At 50.2% G+C, this 16,723-nt stretch overlaps 7 protein-coding genes across 7 annotated transcripts; 3 read left to right on the forward strand and 4 right to left on the reverse strand.

Moving 5' to 3' along the window:
- Window positions 1-141: 141 nt before the first annotated feature.
- Window positions 142-1,094, reverse strand: LTR84_012555 (uncharacterized protein; the record flags this gene model as incomplete). Its single annotated transcript, XM_064856074.1, has 2 exons — window positions 142-779; window positions 839-1,094. 2 exons carry the CDS (start codon window positions 1,092-1,094, stop codon window positions 142-144), a joined length of 894 nt encoding a protein of 297 aa, XP_064707974.1.
- Window positions 1,095-1,820: 726 nt separating this feature from the next.
- Window positions 1,821-2,609, forward strand: LTR84_012556 (uncharacterized protein; the record flags this gene model as incomplete). The annotated part of the gene is made up of 1 exon (XM_064856075.1): window positions 1,821-2,609. One exon carries the CDS (start codon window positions 1,821-1,823, stop codon window positions 2,607-2,609), a length of 789 nt encoding a protein of 262 aa, XP_064707975.1.
- Window positions 2,610-2,790: 181 nt separating this feature from the next.
- On the reverse strand, window positions 2,791-4,599 carry LTR84_012557 (uncharacterized protein; the record flags this gene model as incomplete). Its single annotated transcript, XM_064856076.1, has 1 exon — window positions 2,791-4,599. The coding sequence occupies one exon, from the start codon at window positions 4,597-4,599 to the stop codon at window positions 2,791-2,793; it is 1,809 nt and encodes a 602-aa protein (XP_064707976.1).
- Window positions 4,600-5,247: 648 nt separating this feature from the next.
- Window positions 5,248-6,541, forward strand: PDB1 (pyruvate dehydrogenase E1, beta subunit; the record flags this gene model as incomplete). The annotated part of the gene is made up of 4 exons (XM_064856077.1): window positions 5,248-5,491; window positions 5,547-5,679; window positions 5,739-6,020; window positions 6,070-6,541. 4 exons carry the CDS (start codon window positions 5,248-5,250, stop codon window positions 6,539-6,541), a joined length of 1,131 nt encoding a protein of 376 aa, XP_064707977.1.
- Window positions 6,542-9,693: 3,152 nt separating this feature from the next.
- LTR84_012559 (uncharacterized protein) lies at window positions 9,694-10,485 on the forward strand (the record flags this gene model as incomplete). Its single annotated transcript, XM_064856078.1, has 1 exon — window positions 9,694-10,485. One exon carries the CDS (start codon window positions 9,694-9,696, stop codon window positions 10,483-10,485), a length of 792 nt encoding a protein of 263 aa, XP_064707978.1.
- A 771-nt stretch (window positions 10,486-11,256) lies between these two features.
- Window positions 11,257-12,213, reverse strand: LTR84_012560 (uncharacterized protein; the record flags this gene model as incomplete). Its single annotated transcript, XM_064856079.1, has 1 exon — window positions 11,257-12,213. The coding sequence occupies one exon, from the start codon at window positions 12,211-12,213 to the stop codon at window positions 11,257-11,259; it is 957 nt and encodes a 318-aa protein (XP_064707979.1).
- A 1,924-nt stretch (window positions 12,214-14,137) lies between these two features.
- On the reverse strand, window positions 14,138-15,037 carry LTR84_012561 (uncharacterized protein; the record flags this gene model as incomplete). Its single annotated transcript, XM_064856080.1, has 3 exons — window positions 14,138-14,559; window positions 14,618-14,784; window positions 14,865-15,037. The coding sequence occupies 3 exons, from the start codon at window positions 15,035-15,037 to the stop codon at window positions 14,138-14,140; spliced, it is 762 nt and encodes a 253-aa protein (XP_064707980.1).
- Between the last annotated feature and the right edge of the window lie 1,686 nt (window positions 15,038-16,723).

A 16,723-nucleotide genomic window follows, 5' to 3' on the forward strand; every position in this document is an offset into this window, starting at 1 on the left:
TCTTAGTTTTAGGCGTTGAGGGTAACATTGAAGTTTTCTAAAAGTCGAATGTTCTCACAGCAAGCACCTCAAAAGTTCCGCACATGAAAGGGTAGGCTGCCTCTTCGTTCTCTGGGAAAGTTGGTGGATTCTTGAATCGAATTATTGTTGTCGGGCTTTTCGCAGTTTCGCAAGACCGAAGACGAGAGACATGTACCAGTCGAGCACACCGGACCAAGTATAACCGCCACTGACATAGTACACAAGCCAGCTCTTATTGCCTTCCCAAATCCAATTCTTACGAGCATCTCTAAATAGCCATCGCCAAGGCCAAGGACCCGAACCTGGAAGGATCTGCTTGACAACACTCTCGGCATATGCCTCAGTGGACATGGCACCCTCCTGGGAGTGAGTCTGTCGTCTCATATAATTGGACTCAAGAGGAGCGTAGACGCTGCTCTCTGGGAGATAGCGGGTGATGTGGGATGCAATGCGAGACTTGACACCACCCGTGACGATGTTGATGACCTTGACGTCAAAGGGTGCGAGTTCAACCCTCAAGGTGTTAGTATATGCGTGCAAGGCAGCTTTGGAAGCGTTGTAAATGCTACCAAAGACATAAGGAATGACGCCAGCAAGACTGCCAATCATGACGATTGTGCCCTTTGCTTGAATCACAAGAGGCGCGAAAGTTTGGCAGAGCCTCACTATTGCGAAGAAATTGACGTTGAAGACTTTTCTGGCTTCTTCCACGTCGACATCGAGAGCTGGCATTACATACGAGACGCCGGCGTTGTTTACTAATGGCAGAATGGCAGTCAGTAGCTGTGCTTTATTCCAGATGGATGATTTGACTTGCCTAGAAAATCCAATCCACGACCATGAGTTAAGTTCTCAATGGTCTTGTGGGCGGATAGAATAGACTCATTGTTGTCCACGACGAGCTCGAGAGTCTCGATACCCTGGTCAGCAAGCTTTGTCAACTGTGTGAGGGACCGAGCAGTTGCAAAAACTCGGAAGCTTCGTTTGTGAAAGCCCAAGGCAAGGGAGTGTCCGATTCCACCGGCAGCACAACCGGTGATCAGAACGGTCTTTCTGCTGTCATCTGCAGCCATATTACAGTAAGATTAGTTGTTCCGGATGATTCACTGTTGGTGTTGGAAGGTGGTCCTGTCGTGCGTGCCACTCAACAATTTATTGAGACGTCCCTAGAGAGGACCGTGTTGAAAGATATTGTCTGATCAGCGTCCGCAAGCACGTCACCAGAGATCTATGATGAGTTGAATTGTTGAAGTATAGAACCCTCGCCCTTGCAATGATTAAAGAGGGCTTCTCAACCCTGGCGACCTACGAGCAGGCTCAACGCGTTGGATTGATGGGGAAAGGTTGAAGCCTAAATGCTCCCCCGTTCAAGCTCGAAAGCTCCACCTTCAAACTAAGCCATTTGGGGAGCTAACGGACTCGGAGCTCATACTCGTACCAGTGCAGCGTACAGCCGTTTGCCCCGCATTTCCAGATGTTGAAAGAGATCATCAGGGACGCTGATCATGCAGTCTGGTGTGACGCAGCCCGTAATGCCCGACTGCTGGCAGTGATAGTAGCAGCTGTAAGTCCAAGGCATTTACTCTCAGTTCCTCTAATCCCTCCTGCTTACATCCCACTACACTGCATGCTTTTGCCATTCTTCTCTCTTCTCCTGTACTTGTATTCCTCTGGCACGCCAATTCGACCATCTGACCTACGTGTCTCGAAGGGTCTGACTCTACCAATATCCCTTCTACACCCCACATCCTGCACTACTACATAATCCCCATTTTCAGCCTCACTGGTAGACCATCATTATGGCTACAAAGACTCGAGTCACCAGTACTCCTGACAAGGACTGGCTGGACAAGTTCATTGCCTTGCTCAGCCGCTCCTATATCACCACTCCCCTAACCACTGCCTTCATTACCGAGATCGATGGCACCCCATCCTCTGCATCCCGCAGCGAAGTGATTACCCCAGAGCGGCTGACCAAGCACTTCACGCTGGGAATCACTGCCGCTGCCCGCTCGAACGTGGTCCTCATCGAGTCCGGCGATTTTACAGCGGCCGCTCTTTGGGAGCCACCGGACTTCTGTGGCATTCCCCCTTCCCAGGCTCGACGGGACCCGGGACCTATATTGCAGGAGTGGCGTAAAACGGCTCGTGACCTGAAGGCAAAATATCTGTCAGTGCCTGATCAGGGTCCTCACAGCTACGATCAGCCTGCGGCACCCAGTCAGTCGTCTGGTGCACCATCCGAGGACCCATACCCAGCCGACTTCAACAAAGATATTGATTATGAGACACGTCCCTTCTACCACCTCGCCATGTGTGCAAAAGATCCGGACAAGGACGCCAAAGAAAGTTTTACAGCGCTCGTGGCGGTTTTTGACGTTTTTCTGAATAAGGCAAAGGCGGAAAGCGTCCCAGTCTATCTGGAAACTGCATTGGAGGAAAGCAAGAAGGAGTATGAAGAGCTTGGCTTCAAAGTCGCAGAAGAGGTGGTGATTGGGAAGGGTCGAGTAGACAGTACTGGATGGCCCAAGGAAGGAGGCGAGGGTGTTCGGACTTGGGCATTGCTTTATGATCAACATCTGAATTGATTTGGTGTAATATGACTGCATCAGGCATTTCCAAGTATGTTTTGGCAACAGCTTGCGCTGGGTGTCTAGCTTCTGACGAAATATTCCAAGATATACATAAAAAGACAACAGCCACTCGACCAGAAGGAGGATTTTCTCCATCCCCAAAAGAAAGTTCGAGTGATTGTGAGCACAAGGTGGTTTAACATTTGCTCCCCCAATTCTCACTAACCCATCTTGCAATAAGTGTAGTCATGTTATCATCAGGCATGTATTTGTCCACATCATTTTCGGAATAATCCAGGCCCAAAAACTTGAGAGCTAGGAGTATCCAAGGTTGAATAAACTCGTTGAACACCACATCCACAGTGGCGTCTTCCAGATCAATGTTCTGGGAGTTGATCAAGGATTGTATGCAATTGGGCTGTCGATAGAACGAGATAGGGGAGTGAATGGTGTCATCACCATCCCGGCCGGCATCATCGACAGTTGTGTAGCCGGGATTCAAGTCACGGTGGCTTGATAGGGCAACCTGTTCATGCTCCTGCGGACTGGCCATTTGCTGGGCACCATGTCGATCAAGATGGCTTCCTAATTGTTGAGGGGTCTTCATTTTCCACATGGCCAAAGACTGGTCAACTTGTTCAAAGATTTCTCCACCGCTGTTGAGAAGCTGGAGGAGATGTTTTGCCCGATTGTAGGGGACATCCTTGAGGAAGTGGAACCCACTGGTGAAAGGGCACATGATATAAGTGGTGTCCTTGGTGAAGGCGCCTTTGAAGACATCGAAGCGAATGGCACCAGTGTTAGTGAGTACCAGTCTCGGCTTGTCGTTACGACGGCTGTCGTTGACAACCCCAGGGAAAACCTGTTGGTCCAGCCAGCTGAAGACACTATCGTTGCTTGGGTATCTGACTCGATCCATCCAGAGGTCACGGTCTGAACAGCCGAACGTCTCGTCCAGATTGAGTCCTTTGCGAGCCTCCTGGATTGATTTGGAGATATGTTGACCTCGAGCGGTATGAAATGAAGACGAGTTGTGTCCAGAATGGTGATACAAGGAAAATAGATTGTTGTCGATGTATCTCCTGGAAAATGATATAGAACTCGCAGAGCTGACGTTGGTCGCCAGACCACTAATAGACTGAAACCCTATCGTTTCCATGAATCGACCACTGGCAAGTCCATAGGATTTACTGTCGAACTTCTTATAATCCCTGACGTGCCAATGACCACCAAAAAATTGGATGGGAGTGTCCCACTGGACCGATCGAATAGCCGTGTATATTGCTTTGAACTCTTCGGAGCGGATGGCGGAGTGCCCAGTGACGACGAATAGATCGACATCGCGACGGCGAATCACGTCCTGGAACCATTGCTCTTTGATAGTATTCTCCACTCTGTGTACTACAGTGTTATTGTAGTTCCGATCAAAGTTGTAGAGAAAACCGAATGCAATGATACGTATTCCTTGGTTCTTTGTGGTGAACGATTTGAATCTCGGAGCAAGTGGTACAAGCTCCCCAGTCTCGGGATCGACGATGTCGAGGTTTGAAGCAAGATAACTGTCAGCATAGGCGGGGGCTGTGATCAGAAATTCGTTTTCAGAGGAGTTTTGCTTGTACAGCTCATGATTGCCAGAGCATATGATATCCATGTGCTGCGAACTGAAGATGTCAAATGTGTAACGTCCTTTGGGCTCCGAGGCATCATAGAGACCATTTCCTTCAATGCGGTCGCCCGTATCAACGATCAACAGATCCTTCCCTTCCGCTTCCAACCTCTCGCGCAGTCTGTCTGCGAAATCAACATAATCCCCCCAATCCGCACTAAATGAGGGTTCGAGTAGATGTCCAGCATGCCACCCATGAGTATCAGTTGTATGAAGGAAATTGAGCTGCCCGAATTGGAGATCCCGGAGTGGTGCTTCGAGTGGGTTGGATGCACCTGGTTGGGAAGCGAACGCTGGGACGCTCAAGAAGGCGAAGGCAGCCCAAATTCCGAGACGCATCTTGAACTCTGGGGCCTGGTGAAATGAGAAATTGGGTCGATGGGACACCCAGGAAACGAAAGGGTGATCAGAACATAGTAAGTAAGGATGCGAACAAGTGACAGCGGCCACCAGATGACACAAGGCTGTTGTTGTTGGCCTGGTGGTCACCAATTGAAATGCGATGACTGGTAAACAATGATAGCCCTCAGATCGTCGAGTCATGAAACCCTTAGGGTCCTCACTGGAGAATGAACTTCCGGAGTTATTCCGACCGCGCCCCGTGCATTCATTATCTACCGTAGATCCGAATCGGATTAACTTGAGCTCATCGCTCCGAGCTGCGGGACTCCCCATTGGGACTAGCTCGCAGCTCCATATTAATTGAGGAGCATCGGGATTGTTGGACACCAACAGCGAGCTTCGTCGTCCCAACACGCTGTGAGCTTTCACTGCCCTGGCACTAGTCCACCACCTCTACAATTCCACTCTTTGCTACAGTCCTGACTTTTGGTGTCCAGCTTCGATCCGATTGTTTTTGGTCGACTAGGACTTGGTCATTCCTTACTACGGGCCTACACAGGAGTGCGTGTTGAACGGTCTCTTGGACTCTTAATAATTCCCCTGGTCTCAAAAACTTCATCCTCCACCCAACATCTTACATCCACCATGTCCGCCTCAAGACTATTCCGTCCTGCGGCAAGACTGCTATCACAGCGATCTGCTGTGTCATCCTCTATAAGACCTTCGCTCAGGAGAGCTGCACCGGCCACCCTTCCCTCGATAAGGAGCTACGCCTCCGAGTCCAATCAGACCTTTACTGTCCGTGATGCTCTGAATGAAGCTCTTGCCGAAGAACTTGAGCAAGACGACAAGGTGTTTATTCTAGGAGAAGAGGTTGCTCAATACAATGGTGGGGTTTGGAATCGTTCGGTCAAAAGAGTGCAGAAACTTACAGCATGTCGCAGGTGCATACAAGGTCACCAAAGGCCTCCTCGACCGATTTGGTCCTAAGCGAGTTATTGATACCCCCATCACTGAATCCGGTTTCTGCGGGTTGGCCGTCGGTGCCGCATTAGCAGGTCTTCATCCTGTGTGCGAGTATGTAGTCATGTCGCTGCCGGCTCTACAAACTCCTTTGCTGACATCCTTCCTCTCAGATTCATGACCTTCAACTTCGCCATGCAAGCCATTGACCAGATCATCAACTCTGCAGCAAAGACACATTACATGTCTGGTGGCATTCAACCATGCCCGATTGTGTTCCGCGGTCCCAATGGTTTCGCAGCAGGTGTGGCAGCACAGCATTCACAAGATTACTCAGCATGGTATGGTAGCATTCCTGGTCTGAAGGTCGTTGCACCCTGGAGCGCAGAGGATGCCAAAGGCCTCCTCAAGGCGGCAATTCGGGACCCCAACCCGGTGGTGGTGCTAGAGAATGAGTGAGTACCGGGTTGTTAGTCCGTAAGACTTGGTACTAATACCATCCAGGCTCCTTTACGGCCAATCCTTCCCCATGAGCGCTGAGGCTCAAAAGAGTGATTTCGTCATTCCTTTCGGCAAGGCCAAGATCGAACGACCCGGCAAAGATCTCACCATTGTCACCCTCTCGCGATGTGTTGGCCAATCCCTGGAGGCGGCGGAGGTTCTGAAGAAGAAGTACGGTGTGGACGCAGAAGTCATCAACCTTCGGTCTATCAAACCGATGGACGTGGAGGCTATCATCAAGTCAGTCAAGAAGACAGGTCATTTACTCGCTGTGGAGTCGGGATTCCCAGCATTTGGAGTTGCATCCGAGATTCTCGCACTAGCATGCGAATATGGCTTTGATTACCTACAAGCACCCCCTGGACGAGTGACAGGTGCCGAAGTGCCAACGCCGTATGCACAAAAGCTTGAGGAGCTGAGCTTCCCCCAGATCGACACCATCACGACCTATGCGGCCAAACTTCTCAAGGTGTAAAAGATTGGACAGACACAAGGGGGGGTTCCGGCTCTCGCTCTCCAAAAGCATTGTTGGATGTATGTATTAGCGCAAGCGTTTCTTCAACCTGGAGGCTGGAACTGGCGGGGAACGGTCGGTGGCCATAGGCATGGAGGTAGCAGTGGTTGGCCGCAGGGACAAATTAGTTTCAGCTTCGATACCTGATGTACTACCTACATAAACCGAAAGTGGCATGATGTTATTCACAAGTAGGATTATTCATACGAATCTACCGTTCCAGGAAATTCAAGCGTGACAAGGGGGAGTCCTTCTCGCTTAAAATGTCCATCTAGCATGGAGGATGACAGGTGCCGACACAGGCTATGTCTTGCTTGTCCAGAGCTTTGGGTCAGGACTCAGGAGTACAAGGATGGGTCGAGGGAGCCGAAAAAACGTGGTGATGATGCATGGAAATATGTGACCATGGGTGGAAGAAACCGAATGTGTCAATGGTTCCCAAGACGTGATGAGTGGTCACTGGTCACGGATCACAGATCATAGATGCAAAGAGGTTGTCGCGCGACGAATCGATGGGACAGTTGGTAGTTGAGGTTGGTCTGGCATGCTGTATGTAGCTCGTAGTACGGAGTATGGTGAGAGATCAGCCCGATCTAGTTCCACATCTACTCTCTACTCGGTATCCGTAGTCCTTACGAAAGGATCGTTTCACCGACTTCGTGTTTGTTTGCAGAAAAGTGGCAGCCACATGGAAGTCAGGGATGACATCGGATCCATGGATGCTGGGAGGGGCTCCTTGGCTTTGTAGAGGATTGTCACTTGGTCTCCCTGGATTCCCGCCGCAAGGCCTGGACCTCCATCGGCCTCTTCTTGACACACCTGGGTTTAACCCAGATCATCAGTATCAACGACAGTACCAGTCACCCACAATCTGCCACCGACTTGAGATCTTTGATGCCCTCTCCATCCCTTTGGTTGATTGCCATCACGGCGCGCGCCTGCCCATCCGAGTCTGGATATGAAGCCATGGCTCTATTTTCCTTTATCCTGCTCAAACCCAGATCACACACCACTGACGTCTAAATACCTCGTAGTGACCAGATCCCAGCCGAGATGCCCGTATCAGTCTTGTCTGATGTCAAATAGTCTGTGTTCCATTCCCTGGTACACTTTTCATCTTTTCATGTACTCCGTACCTTTGGCCCTTGGACCGATCTATTCGAGATCTCCACAAATCTCCTCCACTTTTTGCCACTGCGTGGCCAAGCCACCACTTTTGAGATCCCGACATGCTTGGGTCAAGTTTTGTTTCTACGTTTGAGTCATTGATTCTCACCGAATCACCAACTACACATGCTTTCGTCACCACACACTTAGCATTGGCTCCTTCAACGTACATCTTCCCAATTCGCCGTTCCTGCAGCACAACCCGTGAGTTTGTTATCGCTCCTTTGCGCCTTGCAGGCTCAAGGTTCTGGCCCAGCTCGAATTCACCCACATCTTGATCGAGCCATCAGAGTCTGGCTATGAGCAAGTGCAAGCATGATCACATCATCCCAATTTTCCTAATGCCATGCTCCTGTCCGAATCGAGTTTCATGGTAGCTCCTTCAAGGGTACTTTGCCATGTGGTAAAGCCATCACCACGCGACAGTGGATCGCAAACATGCAGCCACTTTCTTCCAAAACCGCCATTTCTCGAGAGCTGGTAGCTTATCACCAAGGGGTGTCAAAAAGCCTGCATCGCTTAGACGCACACCCTTCCCCGAACCGAGATACATCCATACTTCTGGGTCGCTCTGAATCTGCTGCCGAAACTAACTCTCGATTACCTTTTTTGCGATCTGGGATTGCAAAACCCGCGTAAACTTGGTCGAGGTTTCTGCCTCCTACTATCATCGAGCCTCGTCTCGGCCTCTTCGTTTCGTGGGTTACATATTTCGTGTTCAGCCCAAATATGGCCTCCAGCGGGCTTTATCTTGGTCCACAATTTGCCATGCCAGTATATGTTCTTTCGTTTCTTTGCATCATCTTCCTTGTCTGACATTGGCTGTTTGCATTTGTTTTGAGCTTCCTCTTACGGCCTGTTTGGCACATGTGGTGGTGACTTCATCTCAGAGCCTCCGGACTGGGTAAGCTGGACAATCGTCGCCAATAAGTCCCTCTAAGCACTCTCTAGTCTGGTGTTGCCTGTGGAAGCACACCACCCTCCCATCTACCAGCTCTTCGCTTCCACAGACCAATTGACTTGTGCCTAACGCGCCGATCGTAATTGGTCATTCACTTCGGAAAGGTTATGGTTGTTGGCCAGATCTATTTGGCCTTCGTACTCAGATGGGGCGGCAGAATTGGGTCCCTTGCTGCGAGATGCTTGAATACTTGACTCCCTCTCAGTTTACTCCCACTATCGAATCCTCCGGTGTTCTGCAACCGAGAAGGTCAGAATCCTCTTGTCGATTGTCGATTGTGCAACCTTACCCTAACAGTTACTGAAGTTCTCCCCCATTCCGCACAAAGCAAACCTTGCTCCTTCAAGGACCGACCGTGTGTTTCCGTCGATGGATAGTCATTCCTCATAGAACACAAGTGCACTTATCTTGCAGAAGTTGCATCAGAATGACCCGGTTAGAGGACGTGGATGTAGGTTGATCCAATTGAGGAAACCGAATTAAGCTCATCGTGATTTAGATTGAAACTACCTGCACGCTGGACTCCGAGCCTTTAACTCCTCTTCTCACCATACCTCTTGAAACGCGGCGACAAATCTATGAGTTGATGCTCTCAGTGCAATCGCGAGACCATCTAAGCCTTATTTGTGTGTGCAGACAAATATACGAAGAAGCCAGGGAATCTTTTTATCGCAGACCGCTGATCTGTCGCTCTCAAGAGGAGTTGGTGCGTTTTGTCAAAAACAGACCAGATGAGTTGCTGCAACGTATCACCAACATCCGCCTTCACTTGCAAGAGATCGAGTCAGATATTATGCAACCATTCCTTGCTAGAGTATCTATAGGGGATTCGCTTGTCCCCGAACAACATCCTTACGTGGTGGAAAAAAGACGGATCATCAACGCCCTCTCAAGATTCCCTAATCTTATAGACCTAGGCCTCCTATCATCACGCAGCCTCACGAAAAGTGCCCCGTCAAATTCAGTACTGAGTGGGATTTTGGCAATGGTGACATCACAGTATTCGAAACTTCAGAGATTAAGAATCGACTTCGAGTATTGCCAGCTACTTAGTCTCACCAATTGTCGAGAGCTAGTCTCATTGCAGCTGGCAGGCTTTTCGGAGACCAGCGCTCTTCACACTGCAGAGGTTTTGAGTGGATTGAACTCACTGGACAGCCTTTCCATCATCGGACCTCCCAGAGGGCTGCGAATACGACCAGGTCCTGGAGACCAAAGCAAAATCGTCCAGTCTATTGACCATCATGTCCTAAATCGAATCCGGCCTTTGAAGCGCCTAGTGATCAAAGAGGGAGCCGACGCAAAATTTGGTCATGTCTTTCTCACAACTAGGATGCTGGGGAGCCTGTACGACCGCCACAGTCAAAGCCTGCGCATGCTCTATATATCCTCAAGTCTCACACCTGACACGGCATTTACAACGTTCCTGGAAGTACTACTCATGGAGGCCCCGAATATCCGCGAACTCTCACTCACCTGGCCCTCCATGCAAGTGGCCTTTGTCGAATGCGTTCCTGCCTCCGTACAGAGACTTTCACTCCTGGTGTCTTCACACACTGAAGCTCAGGCCTTCGTCGACCGGCTGCAAGCCATTCGGTATCGCCTGCCATATCTCAGACACATCAGGTTCGAAGTCAAGAACGCCCATAATGGAACAGGCAACGCACCAGTCATGGCACCGTTTGTGCTGCCATCGCCAGTCGACACGATTGAAAAGCCACCAAAATACACCATTCCGTTCCCATTCATGCTCCCCATCCAAAATCTGTGCTTGTAAGTCAGCTAATCGACACTGGCTCCCTCCCCTACCCCTCTCTGATCAAAAGCAATACCTGCATGCAAAGCGCTGAGTTGAGGAACGACCATGGCTAATCCATCCATTGCACAGTAACCTCCGAAGTCCATGGGACATCTCGTGGGCTATATGGCAGCCCCTGGCATCAACAGAGTGAACTGGTGGTGAAAAGGGAACTTACGAAATCTATACTAAATACTAGACCTTGTTACATTCAATTAAGACTACCTACCGAAGCATTCACGCCACCCTTTCTCTCTCCTTGACTCTTGAGCACACACGCAGTTCATCCTCTTTATCGTGAACAGAGAATCGCTCTTTACAGTGGTGGTACATGTTCTCCTGTACTGGAGGATACCCTGACATCGGAGTGAATTTGTATGGGCTTTGAGGTTGAAACACAGGTCTCTGAATTTCTACTAACGAGTGACAAATCCGGTTCGCCCCTATCCTCAATTATATGGCTGCAGAACATTCACTATGCTGCTGCGGATCACATCACAATTCTAGGGTCGTGTGAAGAATGAGACGTAGTTTCGTGGTCTTCAAGACAAAGTACTTTGTTCAATTGTGCAGAAGTGAATTTATACAGGGCCATCCTCGACTTAACCCGACAGGAGTTGAAGGCATTCCATCCTTCCTCACCGTGACGCTGTCTAGTGTAAACATGTAGATAACCCTTCCCCAAAATAACAACAGATCCAATGGCTCCACCATTATTACATCTACAAGCGATAAATGCAAAGGGCGACTTTAAAAAGTGGCACCAATCAGCGGGACGGCCTTGTAGATTTTATCCCAGTTGGTGGCTTCCCAGCCGACACCTTTACCCGAGCGACCGACCACGCCCAGCCCACCAGCAATCCAAAGGGCAGCGGTGAGCGCCGCAATGCCGTTGACGATCCTGCCTCTCCATTTCTTCCTCATCTGTCCAGAATATCCACCCTCGGTGATATACTCCTTGGACAGCTTGAGGAATTTGGCGGCGCCGGTCACGAAGTGGAAGCTCGCCATGGAGACGAAGACGGCGTAGCCGACGTTGGTGACCCAGGGGTCGTGGGCGACGCCGTGCGCGAAATAGCGGAGGCCGACGCCGGCGGAACTGCCCTCGATCTTCTTGGGGATCATCCGTTGGGTGAGGACGTGCAGGGCGAAGATGGGATACATGGCGTAGCCCAGCGCGGAGGTCAGGCTGAGTTTCGGCCAGGGAATGTTCTTGCGCTGGCCGTGCGTCTCCGCGCCGTGTCTCCGCGCGCTCACGCGCCTGCGGTAGATTCTCAGTGCCAGGCCGCTGGCCACGTGGGTGATGATGGGTGCGAAGATGAGCAGCGGCTCGAGTGGGAAGGACTGGTAGTATGGTCTTGTGAGGAGGAGGTATTTGTCGGATTCCCGCGCAGACTGGGTGATCAGCGGTATGAGGCTGGTGTTGGCGTAGTGCATGGTCAGGTAGATGGTGGGCGGGATGGTCGAGTATTTCTGGAGACTCGAGAGGACTTTCAGGGTGGTGGAGGGTGTGAGACCGAGGAAGTTGGTTGTGTTGTATGCCGAGGACGGGAGGGATTGCTTCTCGACATCGGAAGGGTTGGTTGGATACTCTGGTGGTTCTTCCTCGTCGACGGGGCTTGGTTCGACTTCACTCATGGGCACCGCGGAGATGGAGGAGCGAGTGTCACTCAAGGTGAGTGGTGGTAGGTCTTTTGAGGTGGACATGGCGATCTCAATGATGTGTCCGTTGCTAAAGTGTTTGTTGGCAGGGATCTATTACCTCATGATCGATGTGACAAAGATTGTTCGTCTTGAAATGTATAGAGTAGGTGTGAGAGTAGCAACTATGTTCAGGCGGAACACGGCTGCGATGGAACGACGACGTATGGTACGAAGCATTTCTGGGGTACGAGGGATGATGATTTGAGCCAGCCAATCCAGACCAAGATGATTACCTGCATACGCTGACTCAGCACTTAGCTAATTCACCCTGCTCGTTCTATAAGAACCCGCCTCGCCGCCCACAACCGTAACAAAAAACTGTCACAGCCTCCCAAACTGAATCGCAACGCGTCGCAACCCCTGGCAAAACGCATTAAAAATCTTCTGCTGGGTGATGAAACTTCAAATGATCTTCCTAATTCGGCATCATTTCCTACCAAAACGGAAACTCCTGCGCGTGCAGTGCCTGTGCTTGGGAAAAGCGCGTACTACTAGCAGGCAACCACAAGGCGACCGCCAGTGAATCCTATTCAAGTTAACCTATTTGCGAACTTCACCTAAGGGATATATTCATGAGTTGCTGAATTTTTTCCAACATATCAGAGACCTGTGTGAAAGTATCATCCTAAGACCTGCTAAGTCAGGGTCCTGATATGTGTGGTTGGCTGGCGGGGTTCTCAGAGTATGATCGATGAATCAGCAGGTGTACTCTCTCAGTACGGGTGAGCCGACGAGCAATGACCCCCGAAATCGGCCCTAAGGGCGAGAACTGACGACAGACAGTCAATCATATTTTTTCCCGTAGGTTCGAATCCCTCGGGCGACGGTGTTGAAGGTCTTTTTTGGCATTTTCTGTCCAGGTGAATACTTGACCACACAACAGATTTCTTCCCACGATACGCTGCTCTCTCACGCTCCGGGAGGATGAAATCGCTTCCAAGTGAGGACCTGTTGCTCCATAAATGCGCTTGACTTCCACCAGATAGCCTACGCCCGAGTACAACTCCCTTATCCAGAAGCAAATGTTGCAAGACCATTCATTGTTGCGAATTCACTGGACCCATGCATTCTTAATGGCCACTGAGTCTTCGCTCCTCCAAAAGAATTGTGGCAGGATTTCATCCTCAATCCTCTCCCAACTCTGCCATTCTGGAAAATGCCATTTGAACTCACCCAGGGACGACAAACCAAGCTGAGGAAGTACTGAGCCCTGCAATCGATATGAATCGATCAGGATGCACCAAATCCACACCATGCAATTACCCTCCACTTGATCATCGGGAGTTGGTGTCTGTGCTAACGCCTGAGCCAGCTTTGTCCTCGAGATCGTATGACACAATATCCCAGCGACATAGTTGGGCGCAATGGCCCATCTCATGTGCGCGTAACAGATCAAGGCCAGCACCAAGCATTTTTCCAAACTGGACTCCGAACATGTCACGTGAGGACTTGCCATGGCAAAATCCGGAAAACTATTGTCTCCCAGCGGTACCGCCTGTAATCCATACCGGCAAGCGTGTGCGAATCGTGCAAGAAGGCGTTGGGTTTCTCTGGTGATGGATCCCTGAGCCACCAATTTTTCAAATCCACTAGGCAAATACGCCTCGATGTCGTACCCTTTAGCGACTGTTGACCGATCAAATGGAGAAATTAGCTCATATTGCAGGTCGTCATCTGGCATGATTTGCAACACGTTTTCTTGCCCTTCAAGGAGGTCCATCCAGCAACTAAACCTGTTCGCACCAATGTCAATACCGACGGCGATTCCAGAAGACCAAGAACTCACTGCAGCAATAATTCTCCATAGCGTGAGTCGAAATCTGTGCGCCGAATCGGCCCTTGAAGGGTTCCGAGAAGACCTTTCAGGGTTCTGCGATGCAGTGCACTTTCTTGGTTATCGCCTCGGAATTGCTTCAATATTTGTCAATCAAACGTCCCTTGAATCTTTACTCGTGGTCATGTTTCTTACCGCAAGGAAACTCAGTAAGAAAATGGTATTGATAGTGGTGGGGCTATTTCCGGTCAAGTTATTTGAGGCAATGTCTTTCTTGAGAAGGGCAAGCGCGGCTCCATTGTGTCTCATCTGCTCCTGGCGATAGTCATACTCCCAGCTCATGGTCTCCTGCCGATGTTGTTCAAGACAGCCATATGCAAGAGCGGCTATGCAGTGTTGTGCAGCTTCACTTTGACAGCCCGGACTCGAAAAGTACTGTTGCATACCAAGGTCAAAATTTTCGAACCCTCTGTACTCCGACTCGGATGCGGTGGTACAACTCACAGATGCAAACATGTTCCCTACATTGAAAATGATGAAGGCGGGCGCGGCGCTGGGTAGGATCCACTGAAACCCTGTTCGGAGACAGCAGTCAGTGGTGCAAGCGGGACAAAATATCAGGTCGCTACTGACAGATATCCATAGCCTTGTAGAATGATCGCTCCTTGGGATGAGGAACATTGAAAAGCGGATCGAGATAGTGGGTGCTGAGAAGGGAAGGTGCATATGTCGATTGAGCCACAGTGATCTCAGTAGATGATTCGGAACTGTCGGTCTCGGTCTCGGAACTGTGCTTTCGACTATCTCGCAACTGTTGTTACTACACAGAATCTCCTCATAAATTGGATCAGGCGAGCGCACTACTGTGCCGTGTACTCACTCTGGAATGGGTCGGGCTTTCTTTTGCGGTGGTGAAGTCTTCTGCTTTCGGATATGGACGATCTTCGCGATGTGAGATCTCGCTTCTGAATTTTGGAGCTCATAATCCCTCTGTGAAGAAAGATTTGATCGATCAAACATGAACTTGATCTGGACCGCCAAGGGCTTCGGCATGGTAGGCGGTCGATGAGATAATTATACAGTTCGGTAATCTGAGGTCCGAAACTGTAACAAAATTACTTAGCATTGATGAGGTGATCTAGTTTGCTGGCTGAGCTGATCAATAGTGATCACCGATGAGAAGTAACCTTTGACACACTTCTCAGCAGTAATGTGGGCCAGCTTCAGTCAATATTTAAATACTGATGTGTTCCGGCCTTTTTATCTCCTGCTGAGTAGTGCCTTCCACTTTCGAGACTTTCAGCAGAACACAAATCTGCAGCTGCGCATTCTCTCAGCCTATCCCACACAAGGCGTACACTTAGGCGATTCCTGGCGCGGTAACAAGCCCTAGAACGATACTGGGTCTCGGGGCCAAGAAGCTTGTTGCAAGGGTATCAGCGAGGAGCTCCAGTCCAGCAAAAGGACTGGCACCACCCTTGGTGTCGAACTTTACAGATAATTGATGCAAAGTGCCATGGCCTAGGAGTACCTCCAGTGGATTGACAGCTAAAGTTTTAGATGGTTTGTGGACTCGGAGAGGGGTCAATGTCAAGGCACCGCCGCGGGCATGACCAAGTCCTTGGTCGCCTTCGCAGGTGGAAGTTTGAATCATTTGGATCGCACACCTTTGTCAGCACGCGAACCTAGGCGAGGTGGACCTCGTGAAATCGAATATTATTAAGAAGGAACGAGTACGAATATCAAAGGATTCTTGACCAGTCAGCATCTTTCAATCCTTGACGTCTCGCACCCCCGGCCACTCCGAGGAGGCTATGGTTTGCATCTAATGCACATAAAAGCCCTTATCAACAGCTGACCTAAGCCGAGTTTCGATCACGGTAGCCCAGAGCGGAAACAAGTCGGATCTCAACACCGTCGACTCTGGGAAAGCCGCAGCATCTAGATCCCTAGGCGAGCCTGGACGGGTGAACGGGTTTCTGGTGTGGTTCCATGAGTGGCTTGTGAGAAAGACTCCGGAGAACGGGGCGAATCTGGCCCACTCGAAGTCGACGTTGACCCTGGCTTGACGTCGACTCAAACTAGGAGACTCCCGAAAGCACAGCCAACATGCTTTGGGGGGATGATGCATCGAACCAATCTCGAAGCAGGAAATGGGGCCCTCCCACACGAGTGTTGAACATTTCTTCTGGAACACGTTTTCCACGACCCTGCCCAAGGGCAAGGAATGTTTAGCTGGTGGTATGATGTTTCTCACATTCAGTGGCGCCCTTGGGCGTATCAATGGTTGCCAATGTCGTTCACTATTCGGTCGTTGCCAGTAGCCAATAGGAATCTCTGGACGCAAGGCGGGGGAACAGCCTTTTCTAAACCAGAGTGCTTCACGCTCTGCCACTAGTCATCTTATGTTGCCGATCAAGGTATCTCATCATTCGGGAATTCGAACCGTTTAGTGAGCAGGATACCGGCAAGCGACTCGTATTTGTGCAGCCTACTTCGCAAGTAGACAGCGAGATAATTCGTCCTAGACTCGGGTTTTCTACCAAGTCGGCAGTCTATTTGCGTTAAAGTTAGGTCTGCTCCTCGCTTGCGCAACTTGAGGTGTAAAACGAACCGATAATAGCACGCATGCCGAACTATAGGGATACGAAATGTCGGACGGGGTCTGGTGACTTGGATGACCCTAGTGCCATGGTCGGTGAATATCACTCGCTGCCCACCTCCTTGCTTCGACCTTTC

Source organism: Exophiala bonariae (assembly GCF_035927105.1).
Source record: "Exophiala bonariae strain CCFEE 5792 chromosome Unknown scaffold_8, whole genome shotgun sequence".
In the NCBI taxonomy this organism is placed as follows: Eukaryota; Fungi; Ascomycota; class Eurotiomycetes; order Chaetothyriales; family Herpotrichiellaceae; genus Exophiala; species Exophiala bonariae.